Below are 21,711 nucleotides of genomic sequence, written 5' to 3'. Positions count from 1 at the left end.
GCTCCCCTTTGGAATCTGCAGCCCACCAGATCACTGCAAGATGGCCTGAGGCTTTTATTTCCATTTATTACCTTCCCTTCACCCTAAAGCTCCCACCTCCTTTTCACTCTGCCACAGCCCCCTTAGTGATTCTGAACACTTTATCATTTATGAACCATCTCAAAGTGATTTCACAATTTCAGTAAAACCATATACAGTGGTACCTTGGTTCTCAAACGCCTTGGTACTCAAAGAACTTGGAACCCAAACACTCCAAACCCAGAAGTAAGTATTCCGGTTTGTGAACTTTTTTCAGCAGCCAAACATTCTCCGTTTTGAGTGTTACGCTTCCGATTTGAGTGCCACACTTCGATTTTGAGTGTTACGTTGAGGTCTGTCTGTTTTTGCTGTTTATTTTGAGTTTTTGTTTTGCGGCTCTTTTTTTGTGACTGTGTGGAACCCAGTTTAGCTGCTGGTTGGTTGGTTGATTATGTGACTGCAGTACATTGTTTATTGCTTTCATTTTATGGATCAATGATCTCGTTAGATAGCAGAATTCATGTTGAATTCCTGTTTTAGGGGTTGTTTTTAAAAGTCTGGGATGGATCAATCCATTTTGCATTACTTTCTATGGGAAAGTGCACCTTGGTTTTGGAACGCTTTGGTTTTGGAACGGACTTCCGGAATGGATTAAGTTTGAGAACCAAGGTACCACTGTATAGAACAAAAGAATGGATAAAAACATTGTAAAATGGTTACATATATAAAAGTTTCAAATCCATTGCAGGTTCCAACCTGGAAAAATATCTGTTGAAAAAAGAAAATCTTAATAGATACTGGGAAGACTGTAGAGGTTGTGTCTGTCTGATATATTATGGGAGGGGGTTTGAAATGGTAGCTGCCACCATACCAAAAGCCCAATTCTGACATCAGGCAGAATGGACAATCCTGATAAGATGCTGTCTTCAGCTGCCCTCTCCCGCAGAGCAGAGTGATCAGTTGGGTGTACATATTGCATATACTTAAGCAGTGTATACCAAGGCCTGTAAATAAGCATGTATCCCTTTTCATGGGAGATTCTGGTTGCAATAACTTGAAAGACCTGGAGTAACCTTATGTATCTTGAGATGCCGTTTACAATAGGTAAACAGGCTCTGTAGCGTTAGAAAGGCAAAAGAAGAGTGGAGGTTCTGCTGGTCTTCTCTGAAACCATCAGATACACAGGGATGTCTCCAATGCTAGTCTTACCCAGAGTAGACCCACTGAAATTAATAGTCATGACCAACTCGAGTCCATTCATTGCATTGCGTTTACTCTGAGTGGGACCAGCACTGAACACAACTCATAGCATCTCAGTCATTCTGAACACTTCGGATGTAATCAGTGAGCCTCCTCAGCCATTTAGTCTGGTCATAATCAGGACTCCCTTTGCCCCTCATCCCTACCAATGCTTCACCTAACTAAGGGGTGGAGAAACTATGACTCCAACTCCCATCAGCCCCAGCCAGCATGACTAATGTTCAGGGGTGATGGGTGTTGTGGTCCAGCCAGCAACATCTGGAGGGCCAGATGTTGGCCTTCCTTAACATAGCTGCTCCAGACACCCTCTCTTCTGTTTATCACAAGAATTGGTGGTCATTGCTGCCACCGCCAGCCCTTTTTCTTTTCTTTAAGTCACTGCTTCCTTGCCTGGCATCTGGTTCTTGAGGATTCCTGGTCCATTTCCCATTCTTTCCCATAGCATTCTGTCCTTCCTTTGTTCCCTTGTTGTCCCAGCACAGCCCAGGTACCTGCACCAAGGTGGAATGGTCAGGTGAGCCTTGCTGGCCTTCTTCATCCTCAACGGGTGTCTCCCCCCTTTTTTAAAAATCCAGAATTCTCCTGTGACCCCAGGCCAACTGGCTACCAAATAAACAGAAGTTATTAAAAGACATGTTGATGTTTAAGGTCAAGCCATCTGGTTTTGATTGTAGAAATAAGTAACTTCCCAAGCTGTCGGCGTGTTCTGGGTCCCTTCAAATTGTCTCTGCCAGCTGCTCCTGAGAGAGATTTACTGTACTTGCTTTGCTTTTTGTTCTTTTGCTTTCTTTGGACCTTACATCCCCCTGCAAATCTGGAAAGCAGAAACATTGCGATGAAGACGAAAGTGATTTAATCCTGCAAAGGGTAGCAAAACCAGCCCATCTCTTGCTTTTTCATAAGGCAATACTATGTTTGTTTATCACTTTTGGATCTCACCCTTTCTCCCAGGAGCTTAGAGCTCTTCCATAAAACGCTCCATAGCACTAAGAGCCAAACTACCCAGTTGTTGTGCAACTCTTGCTGAATAATATTTCTGTAGTCTGCAGGAGATGCACTACATGTTTCAATGATCCCTTCCATCAAGCTCCTTTTGTACGGAAACTTCCCATGCCACACGTAACACATACTGTATTTTTCACTCTATAGGACGCATCTTTTCCCTTCCAAAAATGAAGGGGAAATGTCTGTGCGTCCTATGGAGCGAATGCAGGCTTTTGCTGAAGTCTGGAGAGCGAGAGGGGTTGGTGTGCACCAACCCCTCTCGCTCTCCGGGCTTCAGGCAGCTATCCGCAAGCCTTCAGAGCGTGGCGGGAGTTCCCGTTCCCAGCCCCGCAAGCTCCGGGAGCGGCGGTGAGGTTGCGCGCAATCTTGCCGCCGCTCCTGGACCTGTTTTGGGGGCTGGGGTCGGGAGAAGCTCGGGCTTCCCCCGCCCCAGCCCCGCGGCTAAAAACGAAGCCAAGACAGCGAACGGGATCCATCCCGCTCGCTGTCTTGCCTTCTGCCAAAGCTGCGTGCAGCCTCTCCTGGCTGGAGAGGTTGCGCGTGGCTAAAGAGGAAGCCAAGACAGCCAGCAGGGTGGATTTTTCCCTTTAGTTCCCCCCCAAAAAACTAGGTGCGCCCTATGGTCCGGTGCGCCCTATGGAGCGAAACATACAGTAAGTTCTCTTGTAGCCTTCCTGACATTTAGGGTGACATTCAGTGTGCTCCTCAGACCGGACCCACTGAAGTTAATGGACATGACTAACTTGCGGTCATTGATTTTCATGGGTGGGATTCATCTATGTTGTTGTGTGCATGGAACAAGGTCTGCTCACACAACAGGACTTCTTCTTCCCCTGCAACCCATAAATCTGCTCTGGCAGGTTGGGGGAAAACTCCAGAACTGGTCTAGGGACTGCACAGGGAGGAAGGCTTGTTGAGGAAGCAGACCTTGTTCCCCACATGCGTGCCACACTTGAATTGCACCCTGTGGGTCTGCTCTGAGTAGGACTTCGTTGACTACAACCCTTGCTTTTCTTTTTCTTTTTTTGAAGTAATTTTTATTTGGTTTTACAAACATGAAATTACAACAATACAAAATACATCTCCATACTTAGAGATTCCTCCAAATCTCTGAACTTCTCACCTTCCCTTTCATGGGTCCTATTGTCAACCTTTTCAACTGCATATTATTCAATAATCCATATTTTAAGTCACTCCATTTTGTCCATAATATTTGCCACATTACAAATGTTATTGCAATCCTGCTAATGTTTTCATCTGCTTACAGTGGTCTCCCAGATAAGTTACAGATTTCCCCCATTCTTTCTTGAAGTTTTTGTCTTCTTGGTTCCTGAGCTTTCCGGACAGTTTTGCCATCTTAGCATATTCCAGCAGCTTAATTTGCCATTCTTCTCTGATAGGGACTTTGTCTTCTTTCCATCTTGGGGCTAATAACATCCGTGCAGCTGTCGTCACCTACATTAAAAGTCTTTTCTGCTCCTTTGGAATATCGGTACCTATACTTCCTAATAGAAAAACTTCTGGTTTTTTTTATAAAAAATATTTGAAACATTTATTTCAATTCATTATATATCATTTCCCAGAATGCTTTTATTACCTTCCACATCCACCACATATGATAAAAGTGCCTTCTTTCTCTTTACTTTTCCAGCAGATATTTATACTTGTCTTGTACATTTATGCTGATTTACTAGGAGTCAGGTACATCATTTTCATATAATTTTATTTCAGTATACAGTATGCCAAGACGATAACCCTTAGTTTTCTAGAAGGAAGGAGGGTTTCATATTGCTTTACATTTGCCCATAGATAGGTGCACAGAGAGCATTTAAATATGCAATGCAAATCTATATAGTCTGACTAGCTCTATGCCACATGATCCCATTGATTTTGCAGCTCAGTCCTAGGCTTGGGGGCGATGTGGTGCCCCAGCCTTGGTTTTCTGCTTGAGAGCAGGCATCATTTTCTACCATGCTCCAATAGCGTGTGCCGTGATGCTCACCCAGGCGCGAATCGGGTTGGCGTTTTGTGAAGCATCAATACACTGTAGCACTGCAGCAAGTTAAGTGTTGCTAGCAAACCCAGCGTTTGGCTTACAGAAAATTATCAGTGTAGCAAAGGACAGTTGCTAGCTAAAGACTGGGTTTCGGGATGTGTGCTTCGGGAGAAATAGAACAGTTCAGTTTCTAGCTATTCAGCTTTAGCAGAAACCTTGGTCGATCTCGACTTACTCCTTTGGTCCCTACACGAAAGCCAAACATGTTTGCATAAATGATCAGTTAGACTTCGTTCAGTCTTCAGGATTTTCTTCCTCCCGATTCTCTGGTTCGCTTTTGCTAATGTAAAATCGCCGTGCTGTGCTTTTTCTGCATGTTGAACTTTCCTTCTGAATTTCCCATGTGTTGGAGAATTTTAGCTTTTAGAGACACAGCTTTGCCAGATTTGAGCCTCCACTAAATCCCTTTTTTCTTTTTCTTTTTTGTCATTCCCTTTTCCTCCCTTGGCATGGCCAAACTTGGCCCTCCAGATGTTTTGGGACTACAACTCCCATCATCCCTAGCTAACAGGACCAGTGGTCAGGGATGATGAGAATTGTAGTCCCAAAATAGCTGGAGGGCCAAGTTTGGCCATGCCTGGCATACTTGATAGATGGTCTCACGATAGACGTGACTTCGATGCAAATACATTTGGGATTAATACAATACAGTGGTGCCTCGCAAGACGAAAAGAATCCGTTCCGCGAGTCTTTTCGTCTTGAGGTTTTTTCATCTTGCGAAGCAAGCCCATTGACGGATTAGCGCTATTAGCGCTATTGACATTTTAAGGGCTAAAAACGGCTTTTTAAGGCTATGGGGATTAGCGGTTTTGCTGCTAAAATGCTTTTAGCAGCTTAGCAATTCAGAAAAAGGGGTTTTGGAGCGAAAAAACCCCCCGAAAATTTTCGTTAATTTTCGTCTTGCGAAGCAAGCCCATAGGGAAATTCGTCTTGCGAAGCGCCTCTGCAGGCGGAAAACCCTTTCGTCTTGCGGGTTTTCTGTCTTGCGAGGCATTCGTCTTGCAGGGCACCACTGTAATAATTTTATTGTTTATACCCTGCCCATCTGGCTGGGTTTCCCCAGCCACTCTAGGCGGCTTACAGCACATATCAAAACATATATGGCAAATGAAAACGCAGGATAAGCGTTGCATCGCAGTGTGGCTTGTCACATAAAAAATATTTATCAGAGCCAGTTCTTGGAGTCAGTAGCTGGAGGGTTTGCCATCTTGTTTTTTTCTGTTATAGTCTGAACTCTTTGGTGCAAGCTTATTTCATTTTCTGAAATAAAAACATTTGCCTCTGGGCTTCATCCCTCGTTGCTTTTTACAATTCAGTGTTGGCAAATACTTGACAATATACAGAACCATAAGATGTACATCTGCTTCGGTGCCCAGATGCCTATGCAGAAGTGATAGCCCATAATAGTCCCATGCAGGACTCGACCATCAATTCCCTTGTTTCACTTTTCAGAAGCCGTATTGTCGTGCATTTGCCTGCAGCAGAAAACCTGTTGCTTTCTATGATCTTTCCAATTTTTTTTTCTTCTAACTTCACTGTAGGATTTGATGAACTTATTTGTCAATTTTGACAGCAAAGCAGACCTTATGATTAAATTAACCTCTGAAAAACAAGGCCTTTGAAAATCCACCCGGTGCTTCAAATAGGTCTGTTGATTGTTCCGGTTATTGCCTCTGCTCAGACTGATATTTTCCCAAAGCATGTTGTTAAATGGAAAACGTTTTTATTTGTTTTTGCTCGGAGAGGGGAGGGTGTTTACATGTCGGAATTTCTATTTGTCTCTGTGGATTTCCCATTCAGTTCCCTGATATCTCCAGTCACAAAGACCTCAGGTAACAAAATGATTTGGAAAGGCACTTCTTGGGAGTCAGGAATTTATTTGATGGGATTGTTAAATGTTTCTTTGCCTCTTAATAAGCAGGGTTTTTTTAAAAAAAAAACAACAAAAACAAAATGCCTCTGCTGTGGGGACTAATAAGGAGGAGTTTAACCCTTTTCTCTCCCACTGCAGCCCTAAGAAATATCACTCATCAGATGTTAGTATTTCGTTGAGTGGAACTCCAGCTTCTGAAGAGGAGCACAAGGGAGAAAAGGGTTAAATTCTCCCCTGCACATTGGCTTGGATTCTATTAAATTATCAGTGCCCCCCCCCCCCGATGCAATTTGCATTTTAAATGTGTGGACATGCATTTAACCATCCGCAACCTTTGGAGAGACTCTCAGTTAAAGTAGAAAACAGTGGGCTAGCTGGACCCGTGACAGATTTGCACATTTCTAAAGCACGTCCTCCCACTAAATGCAACCTTAGAGGGGAAATTTGAACCCTCCCTCCTCACACCCATTCATGCACACATCCTCACCACTCCAGACTAGCCCTCTTCACTGATGTTCCCCACATGCACGTCCCGGAGGACGTATTTCCAATATCACAATGTTCCCCCCAAAACAGTAAATCTGGGATTATCTCATTGGACTGATTATGTCAAAGCTCTTTAGCCACAGCACTCTCAGAGGGCTATAAATAAGTGGCAAGGCAGGCGGTAATCATTTCTGTGCGTAAGCCGTCTCTGCTATATTGTGTGGCTGGGTCCGTGATGTTGGGTGGACTTAGGGTTGACCTGTAAGCATTTGCTTTCCAGTGAAGAGGCAGGATCAGGGTGGAAGAGACAAAAGGCCCCAAGCCAAAGTACTGCAGAGGACACACACCTGCACAAAGGTTTCATCCAAGCTAATGGCAAAAGTTCTTCAAACACGCTAAAATTCAGCAAGCTTATGTACACATTGGTGTGTGTCCCCCATTAGGAGTTTCTGACCAGTCAACTGCACCGGCTGCCTGAGACAAACGATTCACCTTTATTTCAAATGACAGCCATAGCAGCTGTGGCGGGCAGTTTGTTTGTTTTTTAAAGTATTTTTTATTAGCAATTTCAGCATGACAAAATTTCAAAACATATCCTATTCATTATTTTCCCCCCTTTTTTCCCACCCCCATCAAACCCTCCCCCCCCCCGAGACTTCCCTCAGCTCCTCTCTCTGATTTCTCAACACATTCTATTCTCTACATTAGTTCTGTAGCACTGCTATGATACAGAACACAGACACCACAGATCCATAGCTTTTGAAATATTATGGCTGGTATTTAAGCCCACTGCATGCCAAGCCCTGATCCTCATAGTGATATGATTTGGTATTTGCGGCTTACAGTAATGCCCTGAAGCTACGAGATGAATGATTTTTGCCTTTGGCTATTACAGCGTTTTAAGTTCTCAGTTGTGCTTCTGTTAATTGTTACCCTGTTTGAATGAAGACAGTTGATGTAACGGGTTTTTTTTCTGATTTGTTTATTTGTCAGCAGCTTTTGAGTATTTACTGGATGCGAAGGTGAGATTAAAATGTTCTAAAATGAATAAAAATAGAGAAATGTAAACAAACGAAAATATGTGGTGAAGACAGACATAACGTTCAAAGACAGAAATAGCGTTCGAAGACAGACATAATGTTCTAAGTGTGATTTGAAATGAAGGAGTGCTGAATATTACACACACTCTTTTGCAGGGTCATTTGCCTCTGAAAAGTAGTTTGGGGGAAGGAATATTTATCGACTTTCAGAAGGGGGATGAACTTAACTGAAATTTCAGTTTTATCTTAAATACGAGGTTGCCATCACTCCCAGGGGCCACGCAGCTGCTTCAGGCAGTGGCAAGGTTTTTTTGGATTCCAGAAAGCAAAGTCCTCGGCTACCTCATATCTGAGATTCCTGCATTGAAGGGGGTTGGACTAGATGTCCCTCGGGGTCCCTTTCAACACTACAATTTTATGATCAAAATTACCATTAAACTCATCTGCCTTCTTAAGATCACTCCAGTTTTCAGGAGTGGTGTCACTGCTTCCACTGCTACATCCACCACCTGCACCTGAAAATTATGACACTCACCAGAGCCAAATACTTTGGAATAGCACTAGGTAAAGGGACCCCTGACCATTCGGTCCAGTCGTGACCGACTCTGGGGTTCATCTCGCTTTATTGGCCGAGGGAGCCCGGCGTACAGCTTCCGGAGGTCATGTGGCCAGCATGACTAAGCCACTTCTGGCGAACCAGAGCAGCGGACGGAAACGCCATTTACCTTCCCACCGAGCAACGGGAGCTCACCCCGTCGCGGGGATTCGAACCGCCGACCTTCTGATCAGCAAATCCTAGGCTCTGTGGTTTAACCCACAGCGCCACCCGCATCCCCTTGGAACAGCACTAGTTTGGAGCAAATATTTACTCTGTTCTCAGATGTTCTGATCGTGACAGTTTTGCAGGTTCAATCCCTGTATGGGAGAGCTGCAAAAGATTCCTGCATGGCAGGGGGGGGGTCCTCAGGGTCACTTCCAATTCTATGGTTTCTCTGTCCTCCCCTCCCTCCCTGAGGGGTTGCCAGCATGCCCCCATGGATACACAGGTGCCCACAGAGACCATCCCTGGTGCCCTCATGTTTCTCTCCCCCAGCTGAAGTAAGCCTTGAAAGAAGCATCCTATTGTAGCCAATAGATTAGGTGGTGTGGTGGTGCCCACAACATGTACCCTGGTTTGTAAATGTGCCCATAGGCCCAAAAATGTTGGCAACCCATGACACATTGTCTTATCAAAGATAAGTCCCTCCCCTTGGGGCTGGAAGTTCCTTATGTCCCTCTATAACCATCATGTAAATCAATGGTGCTGTTCCCTTTAGTTGTTAAAATTTGTTGTTTTACTCAGAGTAGCACTTTTGAAATTAATGGACCTAATTAATTACGTTCAGTGAACCCTTGGTTTTGTTGTTGTTTTTTTAAAAAAGACCCCTGGACAGTTACATCCAGTCAAAGGCTACTGTGGGGTTGCGGCGCTCATCTCACTTTCAGGCCGAAGGAGCCGGCGTTTGTCCACAGACAGCTTTCCGGGTCATGTGGTCAGCATGACTAAACTGCTTCTGGTGCAATGGGACACCGTGACGGAAACCAGAGCGCACAGAAATGCTGTTTACCTTCCCTCCGCAGCGGTACCTATTTATCTACTTGCACTGGTGTGCTTTCGAACTGCTAGGTTGGCAGGAGCTGGGACAGAGCAACGGGAGCTCACCCCGTCATATGGATTCGAACTGCCGACCTTCCAGTCTGTAAGCCCAAGAGGCTCAGTGGTTTAGACCACAGCACCACCCGCGTCCTAAACCGTTAGTTGGATACCATGCTTTTATTATTGATTATAACCATCCAAAGTAGGTTCCTAATAAATATATTTTCTCCTTGACTGCACCTCTCCCTTCACCGAAGTAGCTTCCAAACCTACAGAAATTTGTTCTCTACTGCCTGGCAACACATAAGTTATTTAAGGGCTTTCAAAACGCTCTGAAAACAAAAAAGGAAAATGCCTTTCCAATTTACCAAGGTTTCCCTGCCCAGTTGCCTTAATGCAAGTGTTACTTTCCATAACTGTCCCCAAGATTTACCAAGCTGGGCTCAGCTGAGGTCAATGTCATCTGCTTTCAGGAAGCAAGCAAAAACTTGCATGTGTGCAAACCACTTTGAGTGTTGTTGTTGGTTGGTTTGTTACAATCAAGCGACATAAGGACTTGCCGATTGGTAGGTTGGCGGTTCGAATCCCTGCGACGGGGTGAGCTCCCGTTGCTCGATCCCTGCTCCTGTCAACCTAGCTGTTCGAAAGCACATCAAAGTGCAAGTAGATAAATAGGTACCGCTCTGGTGGGAAGGTAAACGGCATTTCCATGTGCTGCTCTGGTTCGCCAGAAGCAGTTTGGTCATGCTGGCCACATGACCCGGAAGCTGTACGCCGGCTCCCTCGGCCAATAAAGCGAGATGAGCGCCACAACCCCAGAATCGGTCATGACTGGACCTAATGGTAAGGGGCCCCTTTACCTTTACTTTTAAATGTTCAGCCTTTTCATGTTCCTAGTCCTTAGTGAGGGGGCAATTTCCCACAAAGGAAAAATGCTTGCACATTTCTTTGGAAGGAGACATCAGGGGTTAATTGGTTTCCCAATTTCAATTCCAATTGAAATTGGTTTCAATTCCAGTTTCCAGCTATTGACATTTTTGTTATTATTTAAATATACTTGGAAGGTAGCATAGCTGTTGGCGTTTTAATGGTCATATTGAGTTCATCTTTAGAAAAGGCAGTGCGCTTTGGGCTCTCATCTGAGGTGGAGGGAGAAATGGAATACATATTGAAATTAGTCGTAGCAGTAGTAAATGTTAGCAACTAAATAAAGGTATAATTAGCAGTCATAATTACCTTTACTGTGTGTCTACCGCAGCCTTCATCTGCGGCTTAGCATTCATCCTGAGCTCTCCTCTTGAACCTGCTGGCATTAAAGGCTACGGAAAAGTGGAAGGAAGCATCTCAGCCAGCCAAATCCTTATCCAGTCTACATTTGAGAAGCAATTCTGGCAACAACAACCAAAAAAACCCTTCAGCCTTGATTGTAGTAGTAGAGATATATGCTCGAAAGATGGGTTCATCTAATTAACGCATCTCAGGTTTAAAATGGGAAAGAGTTTCCCCCGTCTAGATTTATATAGTGTTCGCGGTCATAATAATAAGACAACCTCCTTCGTCCCTGCTTTTGCCTGTCATGCTCAATTTAACATGAGCTTGGCACAGCCAGGAGAAAGGCAGGAATGGAGAGGTGATGCCGTCATTCATTCACCCATCACCCTCAGAATAGAGGGATCTCTCCACCGGTAAGTCAGGGCTATAGCCCTGTGACGCAAAAGCTAGCCTTCAGCTGTTGAATGGGGGAAACGTGACCGAGCGATTGCTGCGGCGAAGAAGGAATAGCCTTCCCACTGCTCTCAAGGGGCCTCAGGCTGGCTATGCATGAACACACAGGGGGTGCAATGTGCTTTGCCTCGTGTTTCCCCGCCGTCAGTGTCCCCTCGCTTTGCTTCCCCCTCCCCCCAATGCACACACTGTGCCTTCATGCCGTCTCGCCATGCAAACTGTTTTCCCGACACAATGGGACTTTTTTTGCAAAGGAGGCTTGCAGGCTCCTGCTGTGCTCATTTAGCACATATCTCGCCAGGCGTCCTTCGTGGAGCAAACAATGGTACTCCCAGACTGTAGTCAGGTGGTTTTGTATTGTGTCAAGATTCGACCACGTTGTACTGAGCATGCCAGATAGTCTCCCCGCCCACCCTGAATCCTGCATTACATCTTTGATAACAATAAGATGTCAAGTAGATAAAAAACTCCACAACTTTTAAAAGGCATCTGAAAGCAGCCTTGTATCAGGAAGTTTTTTTATGCTTTGTTACAGTTTTCTATGTGTTGTCAACCAGAAAAAGACCTTGACACCTCCACCTGCGTAACCTACTCTGTTGCTGCAGGTACAAAAATAAAACTTGCGTGAAGAACCCCAGGAGAAAGATTTAATCCTGTTGAGGAAACAGGATTCCTCCACATAGACCCGTTTGTATGACACTGAGCACAATGTTTTTGTATCACAGACCCTCCAAGTGTCCCTATTTTCCAGGGACAGTCTTGTTTTTACAGAAGCCGTTCCGGTTTCTGATTTGATCCCGGAATGTCCCACTTTTCCTTAGGACATCCCTATTTTCATCGGGAAAATGCTTGAGGGGATGGAGTTATGCGAACCCCAAGCCACGAGATAAGTACAACCTTTAGGAGGCTTCTGAAGGCAGCCTTATATCAGGAAGTTTTTAATGCTTTATAGTGGAATCTCGGTTGTCGAACACTTCAGAAGTTGAACATTTTGGCTTTCAAACGCCGACAACCCGGAAGTGAATGCTTCCGTTTTCAAACGCACCTCAGAAGTCGAATGGCTTCCAGGGCACGTTTCTGCATTTTTCAATTGATTTTGCCAACCGCCCTTGGTTGTTGAACATTTCAGAAGTCGAATGGTCTTTCAGAATGGATTACGTTTGACAACCTAGTTTCCACTGTATTACATTTTTCTATGTGTTGGAAGCCGCCCCGAGTGGCCCTCCAGTCCTGTTTTTCTGGCCCTCAGGGCTATTCCTAGGTCATGCCTCTTCCATATCCCTCCCGTATCCTGCTTCCTGCCCACCTAGGGCTTTCATTGAATATACTAAGTCCCCAAAGTGTGATGATGCCTTTGATTTATTATCTGTAAAGGTAAGAGTCACATCCATTTCTGTGTCCATGTTTGCCTTTGTCCCTAGTCACCACTGGTATGAGCCCCAGACTCCCTGAAAATTCCCCATTTGAAGATAGCATTTAACACCCACCAGATTGACAAAAATGTCTTAAAAAGGGGAAAGGTATACAGTCCTACCTTGGAAGCTGAACGCCTTGGCTCCCGAACAAACCACCTCCAAACGATCGAAACCCAGAAGTGAGTGTTCCGGTTTTTGAACAATTTTCAGAAGCCAATTTTCAAACAGTTCCAGGAGTCGAACAGACAAGAGTTGGATATATAATGCAGGAAAAAGGGGTTTGAACGAAACACGGTGAGGGTGGGGAGTCAATACATAAAAAAATGTAACCATTTAATTTGAATTTTTTTTTTTGGAAATTCAATTAAAAAATTATATTGAGGGGAAAAGAAAAGGATATTTCTGAGTAAAACATGCTGCAATTTATTAGTTCCCTTGTTATTCATTGAAACGGTTTGAATTTATTGACTCGGCTGTTTATTAAGTGTATTTCTCCTGGCCCGCCTTATGCAGTAGGTGGAAACATTACTGAGAGGCTATTGTGGCATTTTCATTGTTAAACCGTCTTTCCTATTGTTTGGTTTGTTGGTTGTTTCCTTTGCTGTTATTGCCTTTGTTGTGGTATGTTATTGTTAACTGATTTGGACTTCCCGTTGGAAAGAAAAGCAGGTCACTGGCATTAAGATGAAATAAAATGGAAATGAATGTTTCGGGCAAGCACCCTGAGGAAAATAGGCAGTTTTTCAGAGGATGCTTAAGATGGTTACAGGTGGAGGAATCACCTACTTTTTAACCAACCTCTTTGCTGGAGCACGTTCCCCAACCTTCTTCATTTTATTTAGGGTAATAAAAGGGAATGGCAATGAGACCCCTCTGTGGAGTTACTGGCTCCCACCCCTATTTACGAAGCGATGGAAGGAGACTTATGGGAACTCTAGCAGTGGGGCAGTGCCAGGAAAGGCAAAAGGGAGGGATAGCAAGCTGACCAAAAGTCCAGAGTGCTTCAGCTTAAGAACAGTTTCAGGTTAAGTACAGACCTCCGGAATGAATTAAGTACTTAACCCGAGGTACCACTGTACTGTTGTTGTTGTTGTTGTTGTTGTTGACTCTTTCTTTCTTTCTTTCTTTTTTATTTTATTTTATTTTGCTCCCCTCCAGCCACGTGACTCAGACAACGTCCTGGATCCATCCTGTCACCCACGTACTGGCCTTGCCACGGTCCGAAGAGAACGAGGAGGAGGAAGAGAGCTTCAGAGAGCTTCCGGATCCGAAAGGCTGAGAACATCAGCTGGCAAAAAAACAGATGCAAATGGTGGTATCATCCCAATTGTCAAGAGATGACCCACTTCCAATAGTCTAGCTCCCATGAACTAGTTCCGTCTGAAACAATTTATCAATGTTCCTCTCGCTTGTGTGGTTTGCCAGCTAAATAAGGCGCTGCCTGCGTCAACGGACTTTCTCTGGCGTATAGATAAACCCAGCCGCACAGATCAAGCACCTGTGACGATTTGCAGCAAGTATTGCAAGCACATCTGGGTTTTAAAGAAAACAACGGCAATTCACACCTGCTTCTCCATCTAATGCTATTGGTCCTTTGTATATCTATAGCCTGTTTGTATAAAAGGCAATCCCCAACATTCCACCAGTAGTTTTTTTGCTCATATATGTGTAGATGGTTGCTATTAACGGAGAAAAATAAAGCAATACAATCACGGGGAAAGTTGTGGCTTGCGCGAAATCTGCCCTCTGCCCCTGATGGTGTGACCCAGCCCTCAGCGACAGTGGTTTTTGGCAGATTTCAGGGATTCTGCCAGAGCGGATGACGCTCGTCCACTTTTTGTTCCAGCTGGATCAGCAGAGGAAGGCTTTAAGACGACAGAATCTGCTGGAGTTATCAAGAGACGATGGAAACACAGGGGTGTTCAAGCTTGTTTCAACAGATCAAGAGAGTATCGGCTTAATGACTCAGCAGCATACTTCTTGAATGATTTGGACAAAATAGCCCAGACTAGACATTTCTCTTTGGCAAATTAAACAATCTATGACCTATTAAACTGTGGGGAGGGAGGAGTTATTGTTATTGTTTGTTGTTATGCTACCTATTTTTCTGTTCTTATATTGTACATCGCCCTGCGATTTTCGGATGGAGATTTTCATCATCATTAGCCATTTTGCTAGGGGATGATCCAGAGTCTCAGTGGGTAGCAGGGCTGCACAGTATGGTGGTACCTTGGTTCTCCAACTTAATCCGTTCCGGGAGTCCGTTCGACTTGCGAAACCATTCGAAAACCAGGGCTCGGCTTCCGATTGGCATTCAAGCGGAAGCCGTGAAAGCTGCGTCGGACGTTCAGCTTCCGAAAACATTCGCAAACACGCTTACTTCTGAGTTTGCGGCGTTCAGGAGCCGATTTGCTTGGCAGCTAAGCCACTTGGGAACCAAGGTACCACTGTACTCCGAATTACTGCCTGAAACCAATATGGTGCTCACATCTCAATAAAGGTTTCAGACTTTTTGAGCTCCCCAGCAGCTGTGATGTATCAGCGGCTCAAATTGCCTTCGCCCGAGTGGCTGGGCAGTGTATTTCCACTTGTGGAAGTCAGTTGCTCCAGAAGGAAAGACTCAGCCTGCCCACTCAGGCAAAGGCAGACAGATGTATGGAGCCTGAGAACGTGAGCCTGTGACAGATGCGTGTGAGACAGAGCCTGAGACAGATACACATAAGCCAGAGAGGCACCAGAGCTCACTCAGTAGGCCTGGGCTATGTCTTGACTGCTTCTTCCTCCCCTTCTAAGGTGGGGAGCGTATCACGGTATTTAGCTACTGATATATCACGTTGTTGAAAACCAGATTTCACCCAGCCCTAGTGGGTAAGACTCAGTGGGCTCCAAGTGGCTAGTGGGTTGCCTTTTGGGGGAACATGGAGCTAAGGGCATCCTAGTTGCTGGGATTCACAAGTGGAGAGAGGCATCTGGTTGGACTCAATGGGCCTTTGGTCTGACCCAACAGGGTTCTTAAGTCAACACCTATAATCCTAAATCACTTTCCCTCCATGGTTTCCACACACTGAGGGACCCTAGAGAACCGTCACTCTTTAAGGTAGCAGGGATCTCGGTATGATCCTGCAGCAAAGGTTCCCAGGGTCCTTGAGAAACGCCATGGCAGCTAAACCAGCTCAAATCTGTAGCCCAATTCAGACAGCGTTGCTTCAGGGCAACCCAGCACAGTGGTCATGGCTCTAATCTGAAATGGTCTTCTGTTAAAGGAAGCAGAAGCAATTCTTGCTCCTAGCAAAGAATGGATGCATTTTCCTCCCAGACCCAAATCTTCAGTTTCATTGCCTTTCCAACCAAGGCATAAACGGAGTCTAATTAGGTCAAGGTTTTTATCCCGCTAATGGCCATAGCTACAATCTTCATCTCCACCTGATCATGTTTCAGCAATCTGGAGATGTTTTTGTATCTTTGCTTTCTAGTTAATGGCTTTTCTGAAGTGGATGGCTATTCCCGCTTCGCCGCTTCTTAATGCTAGCTGGTCACATAAGCTACCACCGGATCACAATTTTTACTACCACGTATCAATACCTGGAGTGTATATTAAAGCAGATTATGTTTACAAGCATACGACATTGCAATCCTGCCTTGCTTGCTTTCTGTGTTAAGTCACAAGGTAAATTTGATTACGCAGAGAACTGTAAGTAGAGATGACAGATTGGCGATACAAATCCTCAGCAGATTGTAACAGACGTCAAACAATAATGTCCTTTTAGAAGTTTGTAATAAAATTGATTGTCTAACTTTTGGGTTTTATTCTTTGCCTTTCCTGTGCCTTGGTCTTCTGGATGGCTTCTTTCCCTAAACCATTCAGGGCTTGTGGCTTGTGCAACATACCTACTCTTCCTCTCTACTTAAGGCATATCATTGGCTGGGGGACGGGGGAATAGGGTACCGTCCTTGCATTCAGTCATAGTCTCTGGATAAATGCCCCCCTTCTAAAAACAGTCCATTTTAGAGCCAGTTACCTGTTGAATCTCTGGCCAGCCTCACTAAGATTTGCTCTTACTGAGCTGCGTTTCATGCTATGCCGTCCACTGTCCTAGATGGACGATATAACAGGGTACCATACAAAGACAGGCTCTGTATCTTCTTCTTTGTTGATCACTTGTAGCTGAGTAAGATTGTCTTCCATGAACACGGTTTTAACAATGAGTCTGTAAGTGACTGCGAAGGCCAATTCTGGATCCACACGTCCTTCCACAGTGGGGATATAGGTTTCCGGGCGGGAGTTGATCATGGTGAGGGTTGACCAAGTGTGCCTTCCTCTTAGCAGGTTTCTCCCTTTCGTCCTGAGTTCGAGTGTCTTCAAAGCCCATGACATCTTTGGTCAAGGCTGTTCTCCAGTTGGAGCACTCGCAGGCCAGTGTTTCCCAGTTGTCGGTGTTTATACTACATTTTTTAAGATTTGCCTTGAGAGAGTCTTTGAACCTCTTTTGTTGACCACCAGCATTACGCTTCATAATTTTAAGTTCAGTATAGAGTAGTTGCTTTGGAAGATGAAAATCAAACATCCGCACAACGTGACTAGTCCAATAAAGTTGATGTTGAAGAATCTCTGCTTTGACACTGGTGATCTTTGCTTCTTCCAGTACACTGGCATTAGTTCGGCAGTCTTCCCGAGTGATGTGTAAAAAAAAATCGGAGACACCATTGATGGAATCTTTCGAGGACAGGCTCTGAATATGTAGGTAAGCACAGCTGGAAGACATATTGCACTATTTACAACATTGCCCACTATACATTGGACCCAGAAGGCGATTTCTCACCTTACCGTCTGTAAAGGAAAGATGTGTCTCCCCAGCAGAGAATGTCCAATGGCTTCTTAGCAATATAATCACTTCAGTGACTCATAAAGTCACCCTTTTTGCTTTGGCAGCCAGAAAGATCAGAAAGAAGACCCTGGGCAATATAGCAGTGAACTGTAAGAGAGACGCAGAGATCTAAATAGAGACTATTATTTGTGGCACAACACCCCTATTTCTTGTGTTAATTTTTGATTCAGATTTGTCATGGCCAGTGGCTAGCACAATAAAATTATTTGGATTGGATTCGATAAATGAAGTTTTCGAAATTTGGGGCAAAGCTGTCATTAGCTATCATGAGCACTAGCCTCATTCAGTTGTGTCTGAAAAACAGCTACACACAATCCCCTAAAGATCCTCTGTGCCTTTTTTGTGCACTTCAGGGGGAGTAGAGGTTGTTAGCTCAACACACCCCTTTGCACTTGCACAGACATTAGCACCATTGAAGTTAACAGGGAATCCATTGGAGCAAGGGGACTTCTGTGTCCACATCAAAGCTCATGAATCTGCAAATAACCGTATCCCCAGTTCTACATATATCTGTGCTGCCAAACGAACAAGTTTGAACCAACAGAAAGCTGTAAAAGGAAAGGAAGTCCCCAAAACGCACTTGCCATAGGTAAAGGTAAAGGGACCCCTGACCATTAGGTCCAGTCGTGGCCGACTCTGGGGTTGCGGCGCTCATCTCACTTTATTGGCCGAGGGAGCCGGCGTACAGGTCATGTGGCCAGCATGACTAAGCCGCTTCTGGCGAACCAGAGCAGCACACGGAAACACCGTTTACCTTCCCACCAGAGCGGTACCTATTGATCTGCTTGCACTTTGACGTGCTTTTGAACTGCTAGGTTGGCAGAAGCAGGGACCGAACAACGGGAGCTCACCCCGTTGTGGGGATTTGAACCGCCAACCTTCTGATCAGCAAGTCCTAGGCTCTGTGGTTTAACCCACAGCGCCACCCGCATCCCACACTTGCCATATCTTCTTCATATTAATCAGATCTTTGCTTCAGAATATAATTAGTTCACGGGAGTGGTGGGTTACCAAGCACGTCGTTTTTGCCAGAAAAAAAGAGGCAGCAACATTTAGAATAACGATAACCCACTAGAATGCTTTTCAGCTGCAATCCTGTACGCTGACGTGGGAGTAGGTTCCATTGGACCCATCAGGACTTACTTCAAAGTAGATCTGTTAGCTGATAATACAGGATGGATCTTTGCAGCGTGGTTCTCTGTCTGTCTGTCCGTCTGTCTGTCTGTCTCTCTCTCTCTCCTCCTCTCGTTCCCTCTCTCCTTTTTTCACTTAATAGTGAGGCAAGTGGCCAGCAATTTCCAGAAGGCCCGTTCAGCTGACTCTCACCACTGCTCCACATGAAGTCAACCAGAATCGTCATTCTTTCCATGCAATCCACTCCATGGTTCACAGATTTGTGGTTTGTTATTTTACATCAGCTTCAGGCATGCAGACAGGGAGTGTGTCACAGTGAGAAAGAGGTGTTTTTGGAGGGGGGAGAGTGAATCAAGTAAATGAACATTATTTTTAAAAGGGAAAAGAAAGAAAAACTTTCCCAAGGTGAACAGTCCCAACTGGCTAACTTTAAGAAGTGGAGGAGTGTGGCTGCAATCTCCCCTCTGGAGAAATCGTAGTTTGGCTTCCCGTGTTCTGTGAAACCAGCCCAGTGTCTCAGATCATACAGGACAGCCCCCACCCCCAGCTCAATGCTGGATGCAATTGCAAAGCCAGCCTCTGCTTGAAAGGAGACCCCCCCCCCAACACACCCAAAGGCATTTGTTCTGTTGTAAAGCATCTCTTAACTTCTAGCGTTTAACCAGAATCTGCTACCTTGCCATTGCGATCCATTGATTCACCTAGTCCCATTCTGCACCTGTATTGGAATTGCTTTTAAGACTTTTGTTGCTGCTTTTGTTTCACTGCTTGTTGTTTGCTGTATATAATTTATACTTTTCAGATATATATACATTTCACTAATTTTACATTCATGTTGACATTTGAAAACTTGACTTCCTTCCCCCTCTTTCTGCGGTTCCTTGAATTTATTTTTACTATCTTCTGCATATCCAAATTAACTTAACTTCCTCATTTATCATACACACACACACACTTATATAGCTGCAGGTTATTACAATAATCCTGCCAGTGTTTTTATCTGTTTACAATTTATCTGTAGATATTCAATAAACTATTTCCATTATTTTATTTAAAAAGTTTGTTATCTTGATTCCTTATTCTTCCAGTGAGTTTTGATATTTCTGCATATTCCATAAGTTTTTGTATCCATTCTTCCTTTGCTGGGACTTCTTCTTCTTTCCATTTTTGGGCAAGTAACATTCTTGCCGCTATTTCTATACAATTTAGGTAGTTCTATCCCTATAATCCCCAGAAGAAAGGCTTCTGGGGTTTTTTACAAACCTTATTTTAAACATCCTTTTCATTTCATTATATATCATTTCCCAGTAATAAATTTAAACAAAGAAAGAAAGAAAGAAACTGGTTCTGCTTCTGCCCTCTGGAGCATCTAAGCTGTCTTCTTCTGTTTCTGCCCTTAGCTCTGTTCTTTTGCTATGAGTGCAGTGCTAAGAATGGGAGGGAATGTTACGTATATGAAATGCATCACATCTCAAGGGCCCAGGAAGCAGAACTCTGTTCTATTGACAGTTCTTGGAAGTTGTTGCCCTGTGAACTTTTACATGACACTCTAGTAATCATAGCGCTGCAGATTTTCTAATGAGGAGGAAGATGAAATATCTGATATGTAAATGATTAATATGAAATTCTGGGATGCTCCTAAAACCCAGCATGTTTTTGTCTAGTAATGTGCAGCCGTTCTACCCTCCATAATTTTTCTGAAGAGTTTTAAAGAGGAAACGATCCAGCGTTGAATTTAAGCCCTTTGAAGTCTTTCATATTAAATCCCTTGCTCATTTTTTCCTGCTTAGTATTCACAGTGGTTTGGGGGCTGTTTTCAGGAGACCAGTGGCAGATTTTAAATCCATTAATCACTTCTGGGCAGACTGAGAAGAAGGCTAAGGAGAGATGATGGCAAGGATTATTTCATAGAATCATAGAGTTGGAAGAGACCACAAGGGCCATCGAGTCCAACCCCCTGCCAAGCAGGAAACACCATCAGAGCACTCCTGACATATGGTTGTCAAGCCTCTGCTTAAAGACCTCCAAAGAAGGAGACTCCACCACACTCCTTGGCAGCAAATTCCACTATTTGCTTATCAACAAGATGGTTTGGGTCCCTGGAGGTGAATTAGAAGCACTGCATAGCTCCAAAATCTGTTTCACTGCTGGGGCTCACTCCCAGAAACTGTAAAGTAGGATTAGGGGGTATGTTGATGGGTATCAGCAGAATGAATGAAGGAGCATTTCCACAGCAGTCGTGAGAGAGAGTCTGGTGCGCTGCAGCATACCTGAAGGAGCATCTCCACTTCCATCATTCAGCCTAGACACAGAGATCCATCTCCAAGGGCCTTCTGGCAGTTCTCTCACTGTGAGAAGTGAAGTTACAGGGAACCAGGCAGAGGGCCTTCTCAGTAGTGGCACCCTCCCAGCAGATATCAAGAAGATAAATAACAATACAACCTTTGGAAGACATCTGAAGGCAACTCTGTATAGAGATTTTTAAAAATGTTTTATTATGTTTCTGTACATAAACTGACTGGCTGAGGGAACCCAGCCAGATGGGTGGGCTACAACTTCTTCTTCTTCTTCTTCTTCTTCTTCTTCTTCTTCTTCTTCTTCTTCTTCTTCTTCTTCTTCTTACATGGTGTGCATACTAAGTGCACTGCCATCTGGTCACATTCCCCAGATCTCGCAAAATCAACTTCAGCAGATTGGGACAAAAGGAAAATGAAGAAAATGAATGTGTGCATAGCATGGAAAGGATGATTGTCCACTTTTAAGTCCTTCTAGCAACAGTCCTCTGTATTTCACTGCTATGCTGTGGCTAGTTTGATTAAAGACTATGTAAACCAGTGAGACAACCATCAGATGATGGGAATGCATATGAAAATGTGGCCATGAGAACAGACTATAACTGAGCAAGTGCCGGCCTAAACTTCCCTTCTCGTGGCATTTCTGAACAACCCGTTCCTTGAGCAGCCATTCTGATTTGTTTGCGGGAAGGTTAGATGATGGGTAAAAGCCAGTGTTATCACACACTTCATGGCACATTTCCCCATCACTTTCCTTACTGCCCAAATAAAAAGTGGTATTTCGGGGAAGTGGCCTTGATGCTGTACAAGACTTTCCAATAAACGGTCACTTCCCACCCTGAATTTTCAGTATGTGATTGAAAATAATGTCGGTCTGGATTCG

General features: G+C 44.4%; 1 protein-coding gene and 1 long non-coding RNA gene across 2 annotated transcripts in view; one reads left to right on the top strand and one right to left on the bottom strand.

Annotated features, from left to right (window-relative positions):
- STXBP4 (syntaxin binding protein 4) overlaps positions 1–16,308 on the top strand; it is a 144,953-nt gene extending 128,645 nt beyond the window's left edge. Inside the window, exon 18 of the mRNA XM_083427490.1 lies at positions 13,673–16,308. Within this exon, the coding sequence (XP_083283616.1) occupies positions 13,673–13,793 (121 nt within the window). The 3' untranslated portion in view covers positions 13,794–16,308. The remainder of the gene's footprint in view (positions 1–13,672) is intronic.
- Positions 1–21,711, bottom strand: part of LOC310671802 — a 272,660-nt gene that overhangs the window by 49,338 nt on the left and 201,611 nt on the right. The gene's annotated exons all lie outside the window — the stretch shown is intronic.

This window comes from Podarcis tiliguerta (assembly GCF_965153285.1).
Source record: "Podarcis tiliguerta genome assembly, chromosome: 2".
In the NCBI taxonomy this organism is placed as follows: domain Eukaryota; kingdom Metazoa; phylum Chordata; class Lepidosauria; order Squamata; family Lacertidae; genus Podarcis; species Podarcis tiliguerta.
Note: the sequence above shows the minus strand (reverse complement) of the source record. Positions and strands in the feature narration are given on the sequence as shown.